The 15,143-nt window shown below is 37.8% G+C and overlaps 1 protein-coding gene across 5 annotated transcripts; it reads left to right on the top strand.

Annotated features, from left to right (window-relative positions):
• Positions 1 to 1,714: 1,714 nt before the first annotated feature.
• Positions 1,715 to 14,544, top strand: SMKR1 (small lysine rich protein 1). Of its 5 annotated transcripts, none has more exons than XM_052000980.1 (5): positions 1,715 to 2,882; positions 3,434 to 3,487; positions 4,999 to 5,199; positions 11,915 to 12,001; positions 13,137 to 14,544. In XM_052000980.1, exons 3-5 carry the CDS (start codon positions 5,152 to 5,154, stop codon positions 13,332 to 13,334), a joined length of 333 nt encoding a protein of 110 aa, XP_051856940.1. In that variant the 5' UTR covers positions 1,715 to 2,882; positions 3,434 to 3,487; positions 4,999 to 5,151; the 3' UTR covers positions 13,335 to 14,544. The 5 variants fall into 5 exon arrangements, with proteins under 5 accessions (XP_051856940.1, XP_051856941.1, XP_051856944.1 ...); XM_052000984.1 differs by having other exon boundaries at positions 1,720 to 2,882; positions 13,141 to 14,544; XM_052000981.1 differs by lacking the exon at positions 4,999 to 5,199 and having other exon boundaries at positions 1,719 to 2,882.
• The last annotated feature ends 599 nt before the right edge of the window (positions 14,545 to 15,143 follow it).

The raw sequence follows: 15,143 nt of genomic DNA, 5'->3' as shown, positions 1-15,143 counted from the left end.
ACCAGTGAAACAAGTTAAATACACACACAAAAAAAGCAAATAAAGAATAGCATAGTCTTAGATAAATCCAAAGATCCTGGTTACTAAAGGAAAGACTCACTAAAGGCTCATTATTCGGCAAAACAAAACAAAATACACACACACATGCATCCACACAAATTGATGGGAAAACTGGGTGGCACTCTGGCAGAAATTTGGTTTAGACTAATATATCTTACCATAAATTTCAAATGGATTCATGATCTAGATTTGAAAGACCACATTATAAACAAATTAGAGCAGCAATGAAGTAAGCATCTTTTTATATCTATGGATAGGGGAAGAGTTCATGACTAAATAATGAAAGGATGGCACAAAATAAAATGCCAATTTTGATTCTATAAAATTAAAAAGTTAAAAAAACCCAAGTAAAATACAGTCAAAACCAGAATGTAACAGGTAACTTGGGAAAAAATGCAGATTTTATTCCAGTAAATAATGCAAAGATTATTTCCATAATCTTCCAAAAAGATTATTTTCCAGTAAGATAAAGTACTTATCCAGTAAGGCTTTTCCAGATAAAAGCCTTATTTCCAAGATAAGAAACTGATTCAAAATTTCTAAGAGTGAGGATCATTCCTCAATAGATAAAAATAAAATGACATGAAAAGACAGTTTCCAAAGAAAGAAATCCAAACTATCACCAACCTGAAATGTTGGTTAAAAAAATAAATAAATAAAGATGTTTCCAAATTACTAATAATTAGATAAATTAAAGCAACCTGAAGATCCACATCCCACTCTCATCAGACTGCCAAAGATGATAAAAGAAGAAAATGATAAATATTGAAGGAGCTACAGGAAAACACTAATGAACTTCATAGTGGTGCTATGTATAGGCCCAATCATTCTGGAAAGCTATTAAAACTAAGTCCATCAGAAGCAGCTACACCCAGAGAAAGAACACTGGGAAATGAATATAAACTGCTTGCATTTTTGTTTTTCTTCCCGGGTCATTTGTAACTTCTGAATTCAATTCTCCCTGTGCAACAAGAGAACTGTCCGGTTCTGCACAAATATATTGTATCCAGGATATACTTTAACCTATTCAACATGTAAAGGACTGCTTGCCATCTGGGGGAAGGGGTGGAGGGAGGGAGGGGAAAAATCGGAACAGAAATGAATGCAAGGGATAATGCTGTAAAAAATTACCCTGGCATGCGTTCTATCAATAAAAAGATATTAAAATATAAAAATAAATAAATAAATAAATTGTTAAAAAAAAAAAAAAAAAAAAAAACTAAGTCCATGAAGTTGCTAAATTGTAACCCAACTATGACACTAATTTTATAATATAAATAAATAAATAAATAAAAGGATTGAAATATACGAAATTATTCATAGCAGACAGTCAAAAATTGGAAGCTGAGGGAATGTTCAATTGAGGAATTGATACATTTTAGCATATGAATGTAATTGGATTATTAGTGTGCTTTACTAATTGATGAACAATTTCTGAGGAAATCAGAGGAATCTCTAAAAACTGATACAGAACAAAGTGAACACTTAAGAGAACGATTTACACAATAACATTATAGAGAAAAACAACTTTGAAAGACTTTAGAAGTCTTATTTAGAAATAATTTAGATGAAAGAGTCACTTATCTCCTTCCAAAGAGGTGATGACTTTAAAATGCATTGAGACATGATCAATGTGGTAATGTTTTTTAATAGGACGATGCAGCTGTGTTTTAAGGACTTTATTTTAGGCAATTAAAAAAAAAAAACTTGCTCAATGTTGGGGTTGTGGGAGAGGCAGAATAAAAGAAAAATATAAAGGATGATTCTGGGATGGAGAGAGGAAGATATGTGGGAAATTTGGATACACAATATCTGGCACGTAGAAGCACTTACATGTTTATTATTATGGATGGATATAAAAACAAAACATCGAAAAAAAATTTTAAATTGTCACTTGCACAACTGATTATCCATTCTCCAATGTCTCAAAGGTTAATTTAGATACTTGTATTTTTCAAAGACGTAAATAGACATATAGTGTAGCTCATTATCATGATAGATTACCTTCTTAATCTTTAGACAAGTGTTTTAAATTGAATCTTTCTACCTAAAGTTTGGAAGCAGAAGGAAGGAGCATATATTAGCCACCAGCAGTCTTCACTCGACATCACTACGAGCGCCTTGCGAATATAATCTCATTAATTGAGGTAGATACCGTTACTGAGCTCAGATTTGCGGAGAATCTCTCGGCCACTTTTGAACTCACTCCATTCTGGCAGGAGAGCTGCGTCGGTCATTGCCCTCGGAAGCCTCAGAAGTGGCGAACGAGGAGAGTGACGGGAAAGAAAACCGAAAGCTTCCCCTCAGGCGGAGAGGCTTTCGGAAGGAAGCGTCGGTGTCTTTTGGTGGAGTGCTTCCGGCCCACAAGGCGCTTCCATTCTAACTAGGGGTGGGGCTCGGAATACGACAGGGACGCAGACTCAGAACGTTCCCTCTGACAATGGGGTTCTGGAAGGCGGGACCTATGAGGCAGAGGTAAGGAGTACAGAGTCGGGGGCGACCCCCTTGCCATTGTTCAGCCGCACAATTGATGGACGTTCAGGGTTCTCCATCCGCAGCCACCGAACTTCCGGAGGATTGGGAGAATAGCTAGAGTAGGGAAGAAGAGCCCTACTTCCGCGCCTCCGCCTCCTCTCCTGCCTCTTCGGCCCGCCTCCCTCTCTCCCCTCCCCCACTCCGTCACCCCCCTCTTCGTCCTTAGTAACAGAATAAACACCGAGCAGGCTCCGCCCCTCGGGAGGAAGGTGGCGAAATGGACGTTGGTGTGCTCGCGCGCTAGTGGCTTAGACAGAAGCTGCAGTTACTGGGAGCAGTCTGAGATGGTGAGTCGACCCTCCCTTGCAAGGATCCTCGACTTTCCGGAACGACTTCTCCAGGGGGAGAATTGCAGTTGGGAGCAGATCGGTTTCCGCTGCAGCGCTGGACGTTTCTCCTCCTTCCAGCCTTTGCTCGGACTCGTGCGGTGGCTGGAGAAGGCTCTTTGGGGAGTGGGGATATTTTTCCCGCCTCTCGCCTGCGGTGCTCATTCATCGCCACTCTCCTTTGTCCCAGGGTTGAAGCTACTTGGTCCCCGCTTCTTCCTGCTCTTTTGTTTGCCAGAAGGTGGTGGTGTCCCACTTTAGAAGTGCGAGCAAGAGCAGAAAGGAATCATGGCTGTCCTAGATCGCCATGGGGAGGCATCCAGTCCCTTCTGGGGGGCAGAGCTTGGGGGTCATCGATTTAGAAATGAGAGCAGGGCTTGGCTCTTCTTGCTAACCACTGAATGCTTTGTTTTATTCTTCCCCCCTCTCCCCTCGGTGATGGGGAAACTGGGATTCAGGCAGTCATACACAAACTTGGTCTGTAACCACATTTTACCATCTCTGTATTTCAGGATTGTGAACTGACCCTGTGACCACAACTCAACGGAAAGCAAGGCTTTGTCATGGTAATAAACTTACTAATTAAAGTTTAGACAGGGCGGTGTAACAAACCGGATAGAGCCCTAGCTTTGGAGTCCAGAGGTCTGCTTGAGAATCCCACTTTGGAGATTTTTTTGTTTTAGCTGTGTGACCCTAGGCAAGCTGCTTTTCCTCTCAGCCTCTGTTTCCCCCTAGGTGACAGGATACTAAGGAATCGGACTGCTGGTAAACCACGTAATCTGTCATTCTATTATATCATTCATAGTTTTAGTTAAGAAATTCTGAGCCTCTTGTATGAAATTATTGAGATTCTAAATCGAGAGCAAAAGTTTCGCTTCAAACCGACCAGTTTCCTAATCATGTCACTATTCTTTCTTCAGATTTTTGTTTATTTGCTTGTTTGCATTCTGTTTTAGACGAGATTAGATTAGCTCTGAAATGCATCCAAAATTGGTATCAGTGGAAGACGTATTCATTCATAATCATCAAGGAATTGATTTGTAGGATCATGAAAGATGAGGGCAATGTCCTAGTCAGTCAGGAAGCTTTTCCTTTGTGCTAAGAACTAAGTAGTCAGTACTGGGAGAGGGAGGGCGGGCAAAGAAAAACAAAAATAGTCCTAACTCTCATGGAGCTTACATTTTAATGGAGGAGGCAATATGTAAACACACGAGATCTCTACAGTAGATGGTAGCTCATCTAAGAAGGAAAGAACTAGCATCTGGGGAACTGAGAAGGTCCTCCAACAGAAGGTAGGATTTGATCTCAATCTTGAAGAAAGAGAAAGTATAAAGCAGAGGTGAAAGCGCAGAGCATTTTAGGTATAGGAGATAGTCTGCATAAAGTCAGGATATGGAATAGCCTGTTCAAGAAATGACAGGCCATCAAGCTTTGTCTTTATAGCTTTTATTTTTCAATACATTTGGGCAAGATACAGTGTGTCCTAAAAGTCTTAGTGCAATTTTCTAAACTAGTAAAGCTTACTAAGCTTGTAAGCTTTACTATACAGTTTTCTACTTTATTTTAATCTATCCAAGCTTTAAACTGCCCTCAGACATTTGGAACATCCTGTCATTGAGCTAACAGATATGTAGGAAAAAATATAAAAACTGATGACAAAATAGAACATGACTTTAGGGAACAGAACTACCATCAGTAGCTAGAGACCATAGAGAAAAATGACTATTCAACATTAAGGCTTTCTAATTCTGAGAGCTGTCCAAAAAAGTAGTAGGCTATTGCATAAGGTTGAAAATTAAGTTCTCTGTGACTAGAAATCTTCAAGAGGAAGCTATATAATTAAATTGGATGCTGTGGACAGAGTTTTATGCTGTTAGGTTCTGAGGTCCCTTCTAATTCAGCATTTGTGATTATATGTTCCCTTTCTTCCTCTTTGAAGGTAAAGAGCCCCTTAAAAGATACCAGCTGAGAACAAGACTACCCAAAGTCAACAGGTGTGGGATGGGCAGGTCACAATGGAGGGAAACTGATTCTCAGGGTCATGCAGCTATTCAGTCTGATTATACTACTTTTACAGCTCAATCATTTGGATGTAGATATGGTCTGGAAGGGACGTTGGAGATCATCTGATATGACTGCTTCATTTTATATCTGAGGCCCCGAGAAGTAAAATGAATAATTGTTCAAGGTCACACAGTTATTAAGTTTTCTATGCTGCTTTAAGAACAGTATGGGGAAATTTGCATTAGCAGTAGCTGTGGAGACGTCTAGCTTTTGGGTAAGTGGTTTTCTCTTTCAGCTGGCTTGAACAAAAAAAAATTGGGAGGGAAATCGAGTAGAAGAATTTTTTCCTTCTGTGTTCAAGACAGACCATGTGGACATCATCCAGAGAGTTTCTGATGTTAATAAAATCACAAGTATCATCTCTATCCCTATCCCAACCATATCCAGCCATGTCCCAACCACTAGACATGCATTTTTGTTTTCATCCCTTTGCAATCACAAATGAGTTAATCATTTGGATAAATGTTTGGTGAGATCCTTGAACATGATTACCCAGCACCACAAATTCAGCCAACTAAGTGAGAAAGTGAATGTGGGATGGAGAATGTACCTACAAATAATGATTCTCCCAGTCCTGCAGCTATCAGGGCTGACTATAGGAGTGTAATGGGATCACAGAATTCAGAAGGGATCTTGGAGACCATCTATCCAATTCCCTGATTTTACCTATGAGCCTTGAGAGAAGTTAATGCTAAATTGCTTTAATAACACACGTGTGTGTGTGTGTGTGCATGTATGTATGCATTAGCTTCTCCTAGGCTCATTTATAAAAATTGGGGAGTTGGAAAGATGATCTCCAAGATCCCTTTAGATCATATTTGAATCCTAGGATCCTATTACACCTTCTGTGAGTATGTATCCTGATTCCACAACTAGGATATAAGTTTATTCGGGACAGTCACTGGTATCTCTAGCAACTCATGTTATCAGTTGAGCTCAGTGCCCTACATAGGAGGATCAATAAATATTTGTATGTGCTGAAACATCTTTTTGCAAAGAAGTGATGAATTAGGTTATTTTTTTTAAAGTAGTCAAGGTTAAGTGACTTGCCCAGAATCACACAGCTAATAGGTGTCTGAGGCTGACTTTGAACTCAGGTTCATCCAAACTCCAGGACGGTGCTTTATCCTTTGTACTATCTACCTGTCCCTGGATTAGGTTAAACACATGTATCTTCACAGAGCAGTCCATGCAAGAATCTCAAGTGTGCTCAGCCATCATCCATCCTTGTGCTCCTTTTATGTGATGAATAATAATTGCTCTTTCCATTTTTGACTATGAGGAAACAAAATCATAGTGAATTAAAGCCATGCTCCTTGAACAAGTCAATCGATACAAATCAGGATGTCACTTTGGTTTCAGAATCCTCATTTTGCATTTAATCTGCATTTTGTTCTTTGGAGACAAAGGGCCCCAGAGCTCCTTTGTAGTGACACAGGAAGTGGATGGGGCCCAGACTTTTGAATCATCTTTCTTTAGAATAACTGTCTTAAAGATGTTCTAAAGAAAAAAGTATTTGTGTTTGCAAAAGACAGGAACCTTCAACTCAGTGTTTGGGATGGGCTGTTGTTTCTGAGTTATCCTTGGCTAAGATGGTAGTATGTTCTTACATCAGCCACCTGTTTCTCTCCTTCAGAGTACTTTTCAAAAGAGCTTTTATTTTTTAAGCACAATTTCAAATTTTGAACATTTAATGCTATGTGTGAAGACTAAAAAGTGAAAAGTTGGAAAAATAATCAGAATTTTCAAAATTAGATGGGCCAGTGTAGTAACTATGTCCATCATCACGCCTTCCTGTTTCTTATTCCTTAGTTTTCTTCAGATGGTTGCATCAAATCAGCACCCTCACATGGTCTCTCATTTCTTTAACATTTCTTTAAAAAATATTTTATTCACAAAGAATGATAGCCCTTGGGTTGTATTGTATGGGAGTATAATTGAGCTGTTTCAGCAACCATTTTTAATCTTATTTTTAACCACATGTTATGTCTAGTAACATAACTCCTTTTTCAAATGTTACGATCTAATAAGATATTTACTTTGTAATAAAAATTACTATTTCTAACTTTATTTTATATAATTGAAAATACTGTTTTTGTTTAGCTTAATTTTTATTTTAAAATTTTTCAAACATTTTTAAATTTTTAAAACAAAGTACAATGAACCCCCTACTTTTTATGTAACTTTTGTCTTTTGAAAACATTTACAAGTATTTATTTTTCTTTCACTTATACCTCTATTTTTTAAATGTTATTTCCCCCCATTTATATGTAAAAATAATTTTTAACATTTTAAAAAGTTTTGAAGTCCAAATTCTATCCTTTCCTCCTTTCCCTTTTCCTTCCCTAAGGTGGTAAGCAATCTGATATAGATTATACATGTGCAATTATGCAAAAAATTCTTATTTTTTTAAAAAGAAAAACAAGATCCTTGTCACAAATATACATAGTCAAGCAAAGCAAATTCCCATATCATCATATCCAAAAACATATGTGTCATTCTGCATCTTGAATCCAACATCACCTCTCTGCCAGGACATAGATAACATGTTTTATCATTAGTCCCCAGGAATAGTAGTTTGTTATCAATTGATCAGAGTTTTTACGTCTATCAAACTTGTCTTACTTAGCAGTATTCTTTTTGTATAAATGATTTTGGTTGTGCTCCCTTTGCCCTGCATCAGTTCATATAATTCTTCCCATGGTTCATTATTTCTTACAGTGCAGTAGTATTCCTTGATATTGACAAACCAAGATTTCCTTGCCCATTTCCCAGTTGGAAAACTATGAATTTTGAGATCTTTGTTAGTATGAAACCTGTTTTATGTAATTTTTTGTTTTTGTTTTTGCTGAGGCAATTGGGGTTAAGTAACTTGCACAGGTCACACAGCTAGGAAGTGTTAAATATCTTGAGACCACATTGGAACTCAGATCCTCCTAACTTCAGGGCTGGTGCTCTATCCATTGTGCCATCTAGCTGCCTCTATTTTATGTAGTTATATCTCACAAGTGATTCTATTAATATATTAGATGAGATAGAAACAAAGTGTTTCTATAAAAAATACTATATAAAGTTTGCTATTGTTATACATTCAACAAGCATTCAATCCAACAAGGATTTATTAAAATGTCTTCTATATGTCAGGCAATGGGGATCCAAAGACTTTTGAGAGCAAAATAGTCCCTGACCTCAAGAAGTTCACATAAGACAGTCAATAAGCTTTTATTAAGGATTTCTTATGTGCTGGACATGCTAGACTAAGAGAGTCCTTATGCTCAAGGAGGTTTCATTGTAAATAAGGAGGTAAAATTGAAAATAACTGCATTGTATATAACAGTAGTTGTCATTCAGTCCTGTCCAACTCTTTACGACTTCATTTTGGAATTCTCTTGACAAAAGATCCTGGACTAGTTTGCCATTTCTTTCTCCAGCTCATTTTTCAGATGAGGAAACTGAGGCAGACAGGGTAAAGTGACTTGTTCAGTGAGTATTGGGCTGGATTGGAACTCATGAAGCCAAATTTACCTTATTTCGATCTCAGTGCTCTAGCCACTAGACCCCCTAGCTGCCCTATTTAGAGCTTATGACATACAAAGTAATAAGTTCTGAGGTACATATAGCAAAATAATTCAATTGTGGCTCTCCAACAACTCCCATTATATTGAAGGAGACCACAAATATGGAAAGTTTCAATCGCAAATCAAATGGAAAGATCCCATGTTCCTTAGGGTGTGATATCAAAAGAGATGGGAATGGCTCTTTCGAGTGATTTCTGTTGATGTAATCATGCCAGTTTCTGATATTGAGACATATTTGACATTTTTTTTTTTTTTTGGCAAAAACTATTTTCTGGGTCTTCAGTATCTGTGGCTGTAGCATGTGCTACAGTAGTTGCTAGGCTCTAGAGCACCGTAGAACGATGGCTTTGGGCATGGGGCAGAAAGCAGTGCTATTCGCAAGGTTACTGGTTTCGGGTCCTAGACATCTCCATTGGGGCAGTTGGGGACAAGAAGGTCCAGTCAGCTGCCTCTCCCTCTGAGTTCTTTGATGATTCGGCTAGGTTAATTTGTCCGCTTATTGAGAGGAAATTATCCAAATACAGAGGCAGCTCGGCAATTCGTGGATAGAAAATTTGGGTTCAAATCTGGCATCAGATGTTTACTAGTTCTGTGACAGAGCATTTAACCTCTGTTTGCCTTAATCCACTAGAGAAGAAAACAGAAAAAATATTTTTGTATTTTTGCCCCCAAAAACCCCCAAGTTTTTGCTAGATGGCACACTGGATAGAGTACCAGTCAGAAGGACCTGGGCTCAAATATGACACTTAACATCTCCTGGCTGTGTGACTCTGGGCAAGTCACTTAACTCCAATTGCCTCAGCAAAAACAGGACAAAAAACCCGTGGCTAGTATTGGTGTGATGTAGTCCAGGTGGGTCACCAAAAACTAGATACAATTGGATGACTGAATAACAATAAGCATAAAGAAAATTTTAAATATTAAAAATGCACAAAGCATTTCTTGGGGGAGGACACTAGCAACTGAGGGGATCAAGAAGGGCCTTCTTTTGGGTTTGGGATTGAGCTGAGCTTTCTTCGGGAAGCTAGGTAGTCGGTGAAGTGAGAGCTGGGAAGATTTCAGTCATGGGGGACAGCCTCTACACAGTTGTGGAGTTGGAAGATTGAATGTCATTTCTGAGGAATAAGTAGACCAGTTTGATCGGAATGTGGAGTGTTTGACAGAAAGTAATGCACTGGAAGCCTGGAAAGAGAGCCTTTGAAGGGCTTTAAAAGTCAAACAAAAAAGGAGCATTTTATCCAGGGGAAAGAGTAAGCCATTCACAATTTTTGAGCAAGACAATGATGTGTGGTCAAAGCTGTGTGGAAGAACATGATGCTAGGGCCTCAATTGTGTTCAAATAAAATGAATATATAGATATAGATATTAAATAATATGATAGTGTCCTGGTTTGAAGTCATTGGTCTCATTTTAATCAATGACCAAATTAGTCATCTTTAAATAAAAGAACTAATCAATTTCAGTGGTTGGATAAGAATTTTAATTACCTGAAACTAAGATAATTGAAATATATCTTGTTTATGATGTTCAGACTAAGAGTGGAAATGTCTTTTTGTTTAATTAAGAAATTGGATTTTGTTCACATTTGACAGGATTGAGTAATTGGTTTCTGGAAGATATTTTCCCCTTGGGTACTCTGCACTATTCTGTTTGGTAAATCAAAAAAGCTAAATTTGATTTCCTTGTCCCTATTTTACTTTGCTGTGGAGTTTTGTCATATTTCACAATGACTTTCAAAAGAAAGGAATTTATAACATTTTTCTCCTGATTATTCTTCCTCTTGCGTCTTCCCCCATCCTCATTTGTTTCTTGGTTAAATTTGAAGCGACTTTATGCTAATTTATATACTGTGCATGTGCCTGGCTCACATAAGTAAGGTTCATCTGATGCCTCCTTTTCATGTTTGTAAATTCTTTTTCACATTCCCTGAATATGAGAAGTAGTAAGTTCTACCTCCTTACATTGGTATATCCCTTTTACCTTCTCTTTCATCTCCCTATTTAAAATAATCAGTTGTGTTTTTCAGAATTGAACCATCCCACCATCATGAAAGAACATACAATGGTGGAGATAACACATAGGGGAGTTGTGGACAGGAAGGGACACTTGGTCTGGAAAGTTAGAGGCTAAAAAGCAGTAAATTGATACATTCCATCCAGGAACAGTGACAAAATTGTTGTGATCTTGGTTTGTGATTCCAGAAGAAAAAGTCATGGGGAGGCCTCTTTTACATTTTTTTTTAACTTTCATTTTAGATGGTTGAAAGCAAACATTTTTCTGAATATCTGGCATTTCTGTAGTTTCCTAAGTCATGACTAATTTTACTTTGTGTTCTCAAAAGAACTTTGGTTCCTTGAAGGCACAAACTATATCACTTTTGTTTTTATAATAACCAGTACTTAGGCAGTTCCAGGCACATAGTAGGTGCTCAAAAAATGCTGATTGGCTTAATTCCTTGATAAGTGAATTTGCCTCCTCTAATTACAATAGTAACTTATTTATCTGTGCATTAATCTGAATGTTTGCATTTAAAGTTCTTGTATTTCTGTACCATCTAATCCTAGACTAAAACTAAAGAAGTCCAAATTTTGTTATTCCTTAAGATTGCTTATGTTGTTTTAAAAAATCTTCTCTCTTCTCGCTCCTATACTTTTAAGTGACTGACATGATATTCCATGAGAAATGTGTAGCTAAGAAAGTAAAACTTCACAAAGCTAGGGAAAGAGCATGGAAGGATGGGTCAGGGTCACCAAAAACCTTTGCAGGATCGCCAGTGTCCTGGAGGGAGCAATTTGGAAAATTAAATAGTTTTGATGCAAGATAGCATAGGGGTTGCCAGAATCACATTTTTGCATGCTTATACACAGACACATATGTGGTGCATAGTGCATAGAGTGAAATCAGGAATATTCATCTTCCTGAGTTCAAATCAGTCCTTAGATACTGCCTAATTGTGTGACCCTGGGCAAAATACTTAATCCTGTTTGCCTCAATTTCCCCATCTGTAAAATGTAGGAGTAGGAGAAGAAAATGGCAAGCCACTCCAGTACCTTTGCCAAGAAAACTCCAAATGGAGTTGGATTTGACTGAACGATGATACAGAAAGCCTATGTACATGCATATCTACATATATAATTAGATTCGATCAATAAATATTTCTGAAGTATCTACTGTATGCCAGGCCCTATGTTTTAGAGCCAGAAAAGATCTTAAAAGTAGGTCATTTTGACTGACAAATTTTTCAGATGATGCAATTAAGGTACACAATCTGAGAATTTGGTTTTTTGACTATGCATATTTGTTAAAAGGGTTTTAACAGAATTTTTTCCTCCCAATTTTTTTGGGGGAAAGGTGGAAATAAGAGGAGGGATAGCAATAGGAATACTAAAAAGAAAGAAGAGAACAGAAGAATGGCGAGAAAGAATCAAAGACAAGCAGGTCAGTATTAAAAGTTAATGTTGAATTTCTTACATGCTTAAAAAGAAAAGCAAGCTCTGGAAAGATTCATAATTGTATGTCTCATCCTCTCCTATTTTATAATAGGAAATATATGTGGAAATGCTTATTTATTTAAAAAAATTCAAACTCAGTGCTAAAAGTAATTTTCTTAAAGTACAGGTCTGACCACTTTATCGCCCCTATTCAATAAATCCAACTGGCTCCTTATTACCTCCAAGATCAAATAGAAAATTCTTTATTTACCTTTTAAAGCCCTTCACCACCTATCTCCTTCCTATCTTTCCAGTCTTCTCACACTCTGTTCCTGTCCACATAGGTCACCATCCAGACCCACAATGGCCTCATTGGTGGTCCAATTTGAACTTGACACTCTATGCCTTTTTGCTAGCTTTCCTCTTACCTGGGATATTCTCTCCCTACAGACTTAGCTCAGCCTTTCTCTCATCTCCACTGCCTCTATGACCTAAAGACTCAGCTCAAATCCCTACCTTCTCCAAGAAGCCTTTCGGGCTTCTCCCCAGTATGGATTTTACTCTTTTCTGCCATTATCTCCTTTTATATTTTGTGTGTTGTGTGTATGGGTAACTGTTTACCTGTCTCCCCTCATTAGAATGGGAACTTCTTAAAGATAGACTTTGTATCTTTGGATTTCCAGAACTTAGAATAGTGCTTGACAACAGTAAATACTTAATAATACTTGTTGATTTATCCATTTAATTTTTTTTAAGCAAACAGGTCCAGAAAAATTCCAATGTTTTGCCTAAAGTCATACAACTATTAAGTAATTTAATCAGCTGGAATTCAAAGCAATTTAGACTCCAAACCCAGTGCTTTTTTTTCCTACAAAATAACCTCTAAAATAAAAGATGGACAGAATTAAAGGTGGAAATAGATCATTGCCTTGCTTTGTTCCATTTCCCCTCATTTTCTTAGTTAATTCTCTGATAATTCAACCTTCTTTATCTCATTCTCACCCAAGCCACAAGTTTCTTCCTCAATAAAACTTCCTTTCTCCCCCCCGCCATTGCAATACAAATGTCAACCGTGATGTAAAAACTATCCCCCAGAACATAATTGTTCACTTTATGTTTTTTTTTTTTTTTTTTTTTTTAAGCCAGGTAAAGGCAAAAAGGTAAAAGGCCGGGGACAGGGCCGGGGTGGGAAGAAAGGAAAAAAGCCTGAAGTGGACATCCTTAACCCAGCTACCATGCTGAACCTGTATTACATCGCCCACAATGTTGCTGACTGCCTACAATACCGTGGTTTCCGCTGGCCGGGGGCTGCCAAGAAAAAGAAAGGAAAGAAGATATAACAGTGGATGGATGGATGGATGCCTTTATAGCATATCTTCATAACCATGAATTGTAACTATTAACAGAAATGTACAGTGAAGGGATACAACCAAAACAGCCACTGAAACAGATTAAACCTTAATGAAAACACCTTGAACTGGAGAATGACTAGAGCTCTTGGAGTTAAGGATAAAGGAATGGAATTATCACTTAACACTTGTACCCAAGGGAAACATTAAATTTCTTTTTTTTTTTTTTTTTTTTTAAGGAACTTAAGGCAAAAATGTGTCTAAGTAGTTATCAAACCGGGTGGTTGATTTCAGAATACTGTTTGGTTCTAATCATTCTTTGTTACATGTCAGAATTAAATTTTGCTTGGTGAATCTAGTTCTCTCTTGCACTCATTTTCTGCTGATAACAGTAAATGTGAATCTCCTCATCCCTGAAGAGAGAGGGGCAGGTGATTATCCATATGAAGATGCGGCATGCTGTGCTATAGTAATGTCCATCTCTGCCTGCCCACCACCACCATTTTGAGGGGGAAATAATTAAGAAAACTATTTTGTCTGTTTAGTGTGCTCCTCCCTTCCCCCTGACTGTTTTCCTGATTTGAAATAACTACAACTGCCTGCAGAGACTCCTCTGAGGCTTTAATAACATCAGCAAAATGTGCTTTGTGCTAGCCAGAGCATATAAAAGGATAAAAACTGCAAGGCACTTGTCAGTCATTTGAGTGAATAAAGAAATGAGCCAGCATGGAGATAGTGGAAAGAGCTCAGTATTTGGTTTCAGAAGACCTGGTTTTGATTCCTGACTGCCACTTACTGCCCAGGGGATTCTGTATAAGCCATTTTCGCCTCTGTGGACCTCACTTTCCGCATTTGTACAATGTAGAGGTTGGACTAGATCAGAGGTGTCAAACTCAATTAGTTAAAATGTAATTGGGAAATGTTTACAAAAAAAAAAAAAAAAAAAAACCAAACATGTTAATTTGTGATTTTCTAAGCCATGATGGGACTTACTGGGTTCTGTTTCTATTTTGAGTTTGACACAGCTGGACTAGATGACCTTTATTATACTAGATATAGCTTGTTTGTATAGATTAGTTTGCTGCTTGTCTCTTTAGATTGTGAGCTCTTTGAGGGCAGGGATTCTCATTTTTGCCTTTCTTGTATCCACAATGTTTAGTACAATGCCCACAGAGGAGGCAATAAAAGTTTATTGACTGACTGGTCTATTCATTTTTCTTCCCAATCCTGTCTGTTCCACTTCTGCCTCCTCTTATTCATCTTGCCAACACTAATAAAGTTTTGCACTGAGTAATGTGCAAGTGAACAACCACTAAGTGCCCACTATGCAGGACTTTCAGGGGATAAAAATACAAACATCAAACAACTCCTGCCCTTAAGGAGCTCAGGTTCTCCTGAAGGCTACATCCCGTATATAAATGCATCCGTACAAACTACATTCACACTCATTTTAACAGAACAACTGGGAATCTGAGAACCTCATGATTTCGGTATTAATCTGGGCCACCACTGGGGGTGTGAGTCCGAAGTATTTATTAGATGACCTGAGGTGCCTTTCAACTCTGTTGGTAGACATTAGAGTAAGTAATGAGTGGAGCTGTAGGAGTTAACTGATCCTTTTTCACTCAAGGAAATGGTGGCTAAGCCCAAAATGGGATGCTTTGAAAAGAAAGGGAATGTGAACATAGGTTTTCAGTCACTTACCAAATATGTCTACTGCTTTCAGTCTCTTTTATACAGACAGTCACATATACATCTTCATCTCTGATTCTAAACTGAAAGCTTCGTCCTCATTCCAAG

This window comes from Antechinus flavipes, chromosome 5 (genome assembly GCF_016432865.1).
Source record: "Antechinus flavipes isolate AdamAnt ecotype Samford, QLD, Australia chromosome 5, AdamAnt_v2, whole genome shotgun sequence".
In the NCBI taxonomy this organism is placed as follows: Eukaryota; Metazoa; Chordata; class Mammalia; order Dasyuromorphia; family Dasyuridae; genus Antechinus; species Antechinus flavipes.
The sequence above is the reverse complement of the archived record's forward strand: the minus strand, read 5'-3'. Positions and strand labels throughout refer to the sequence as shown.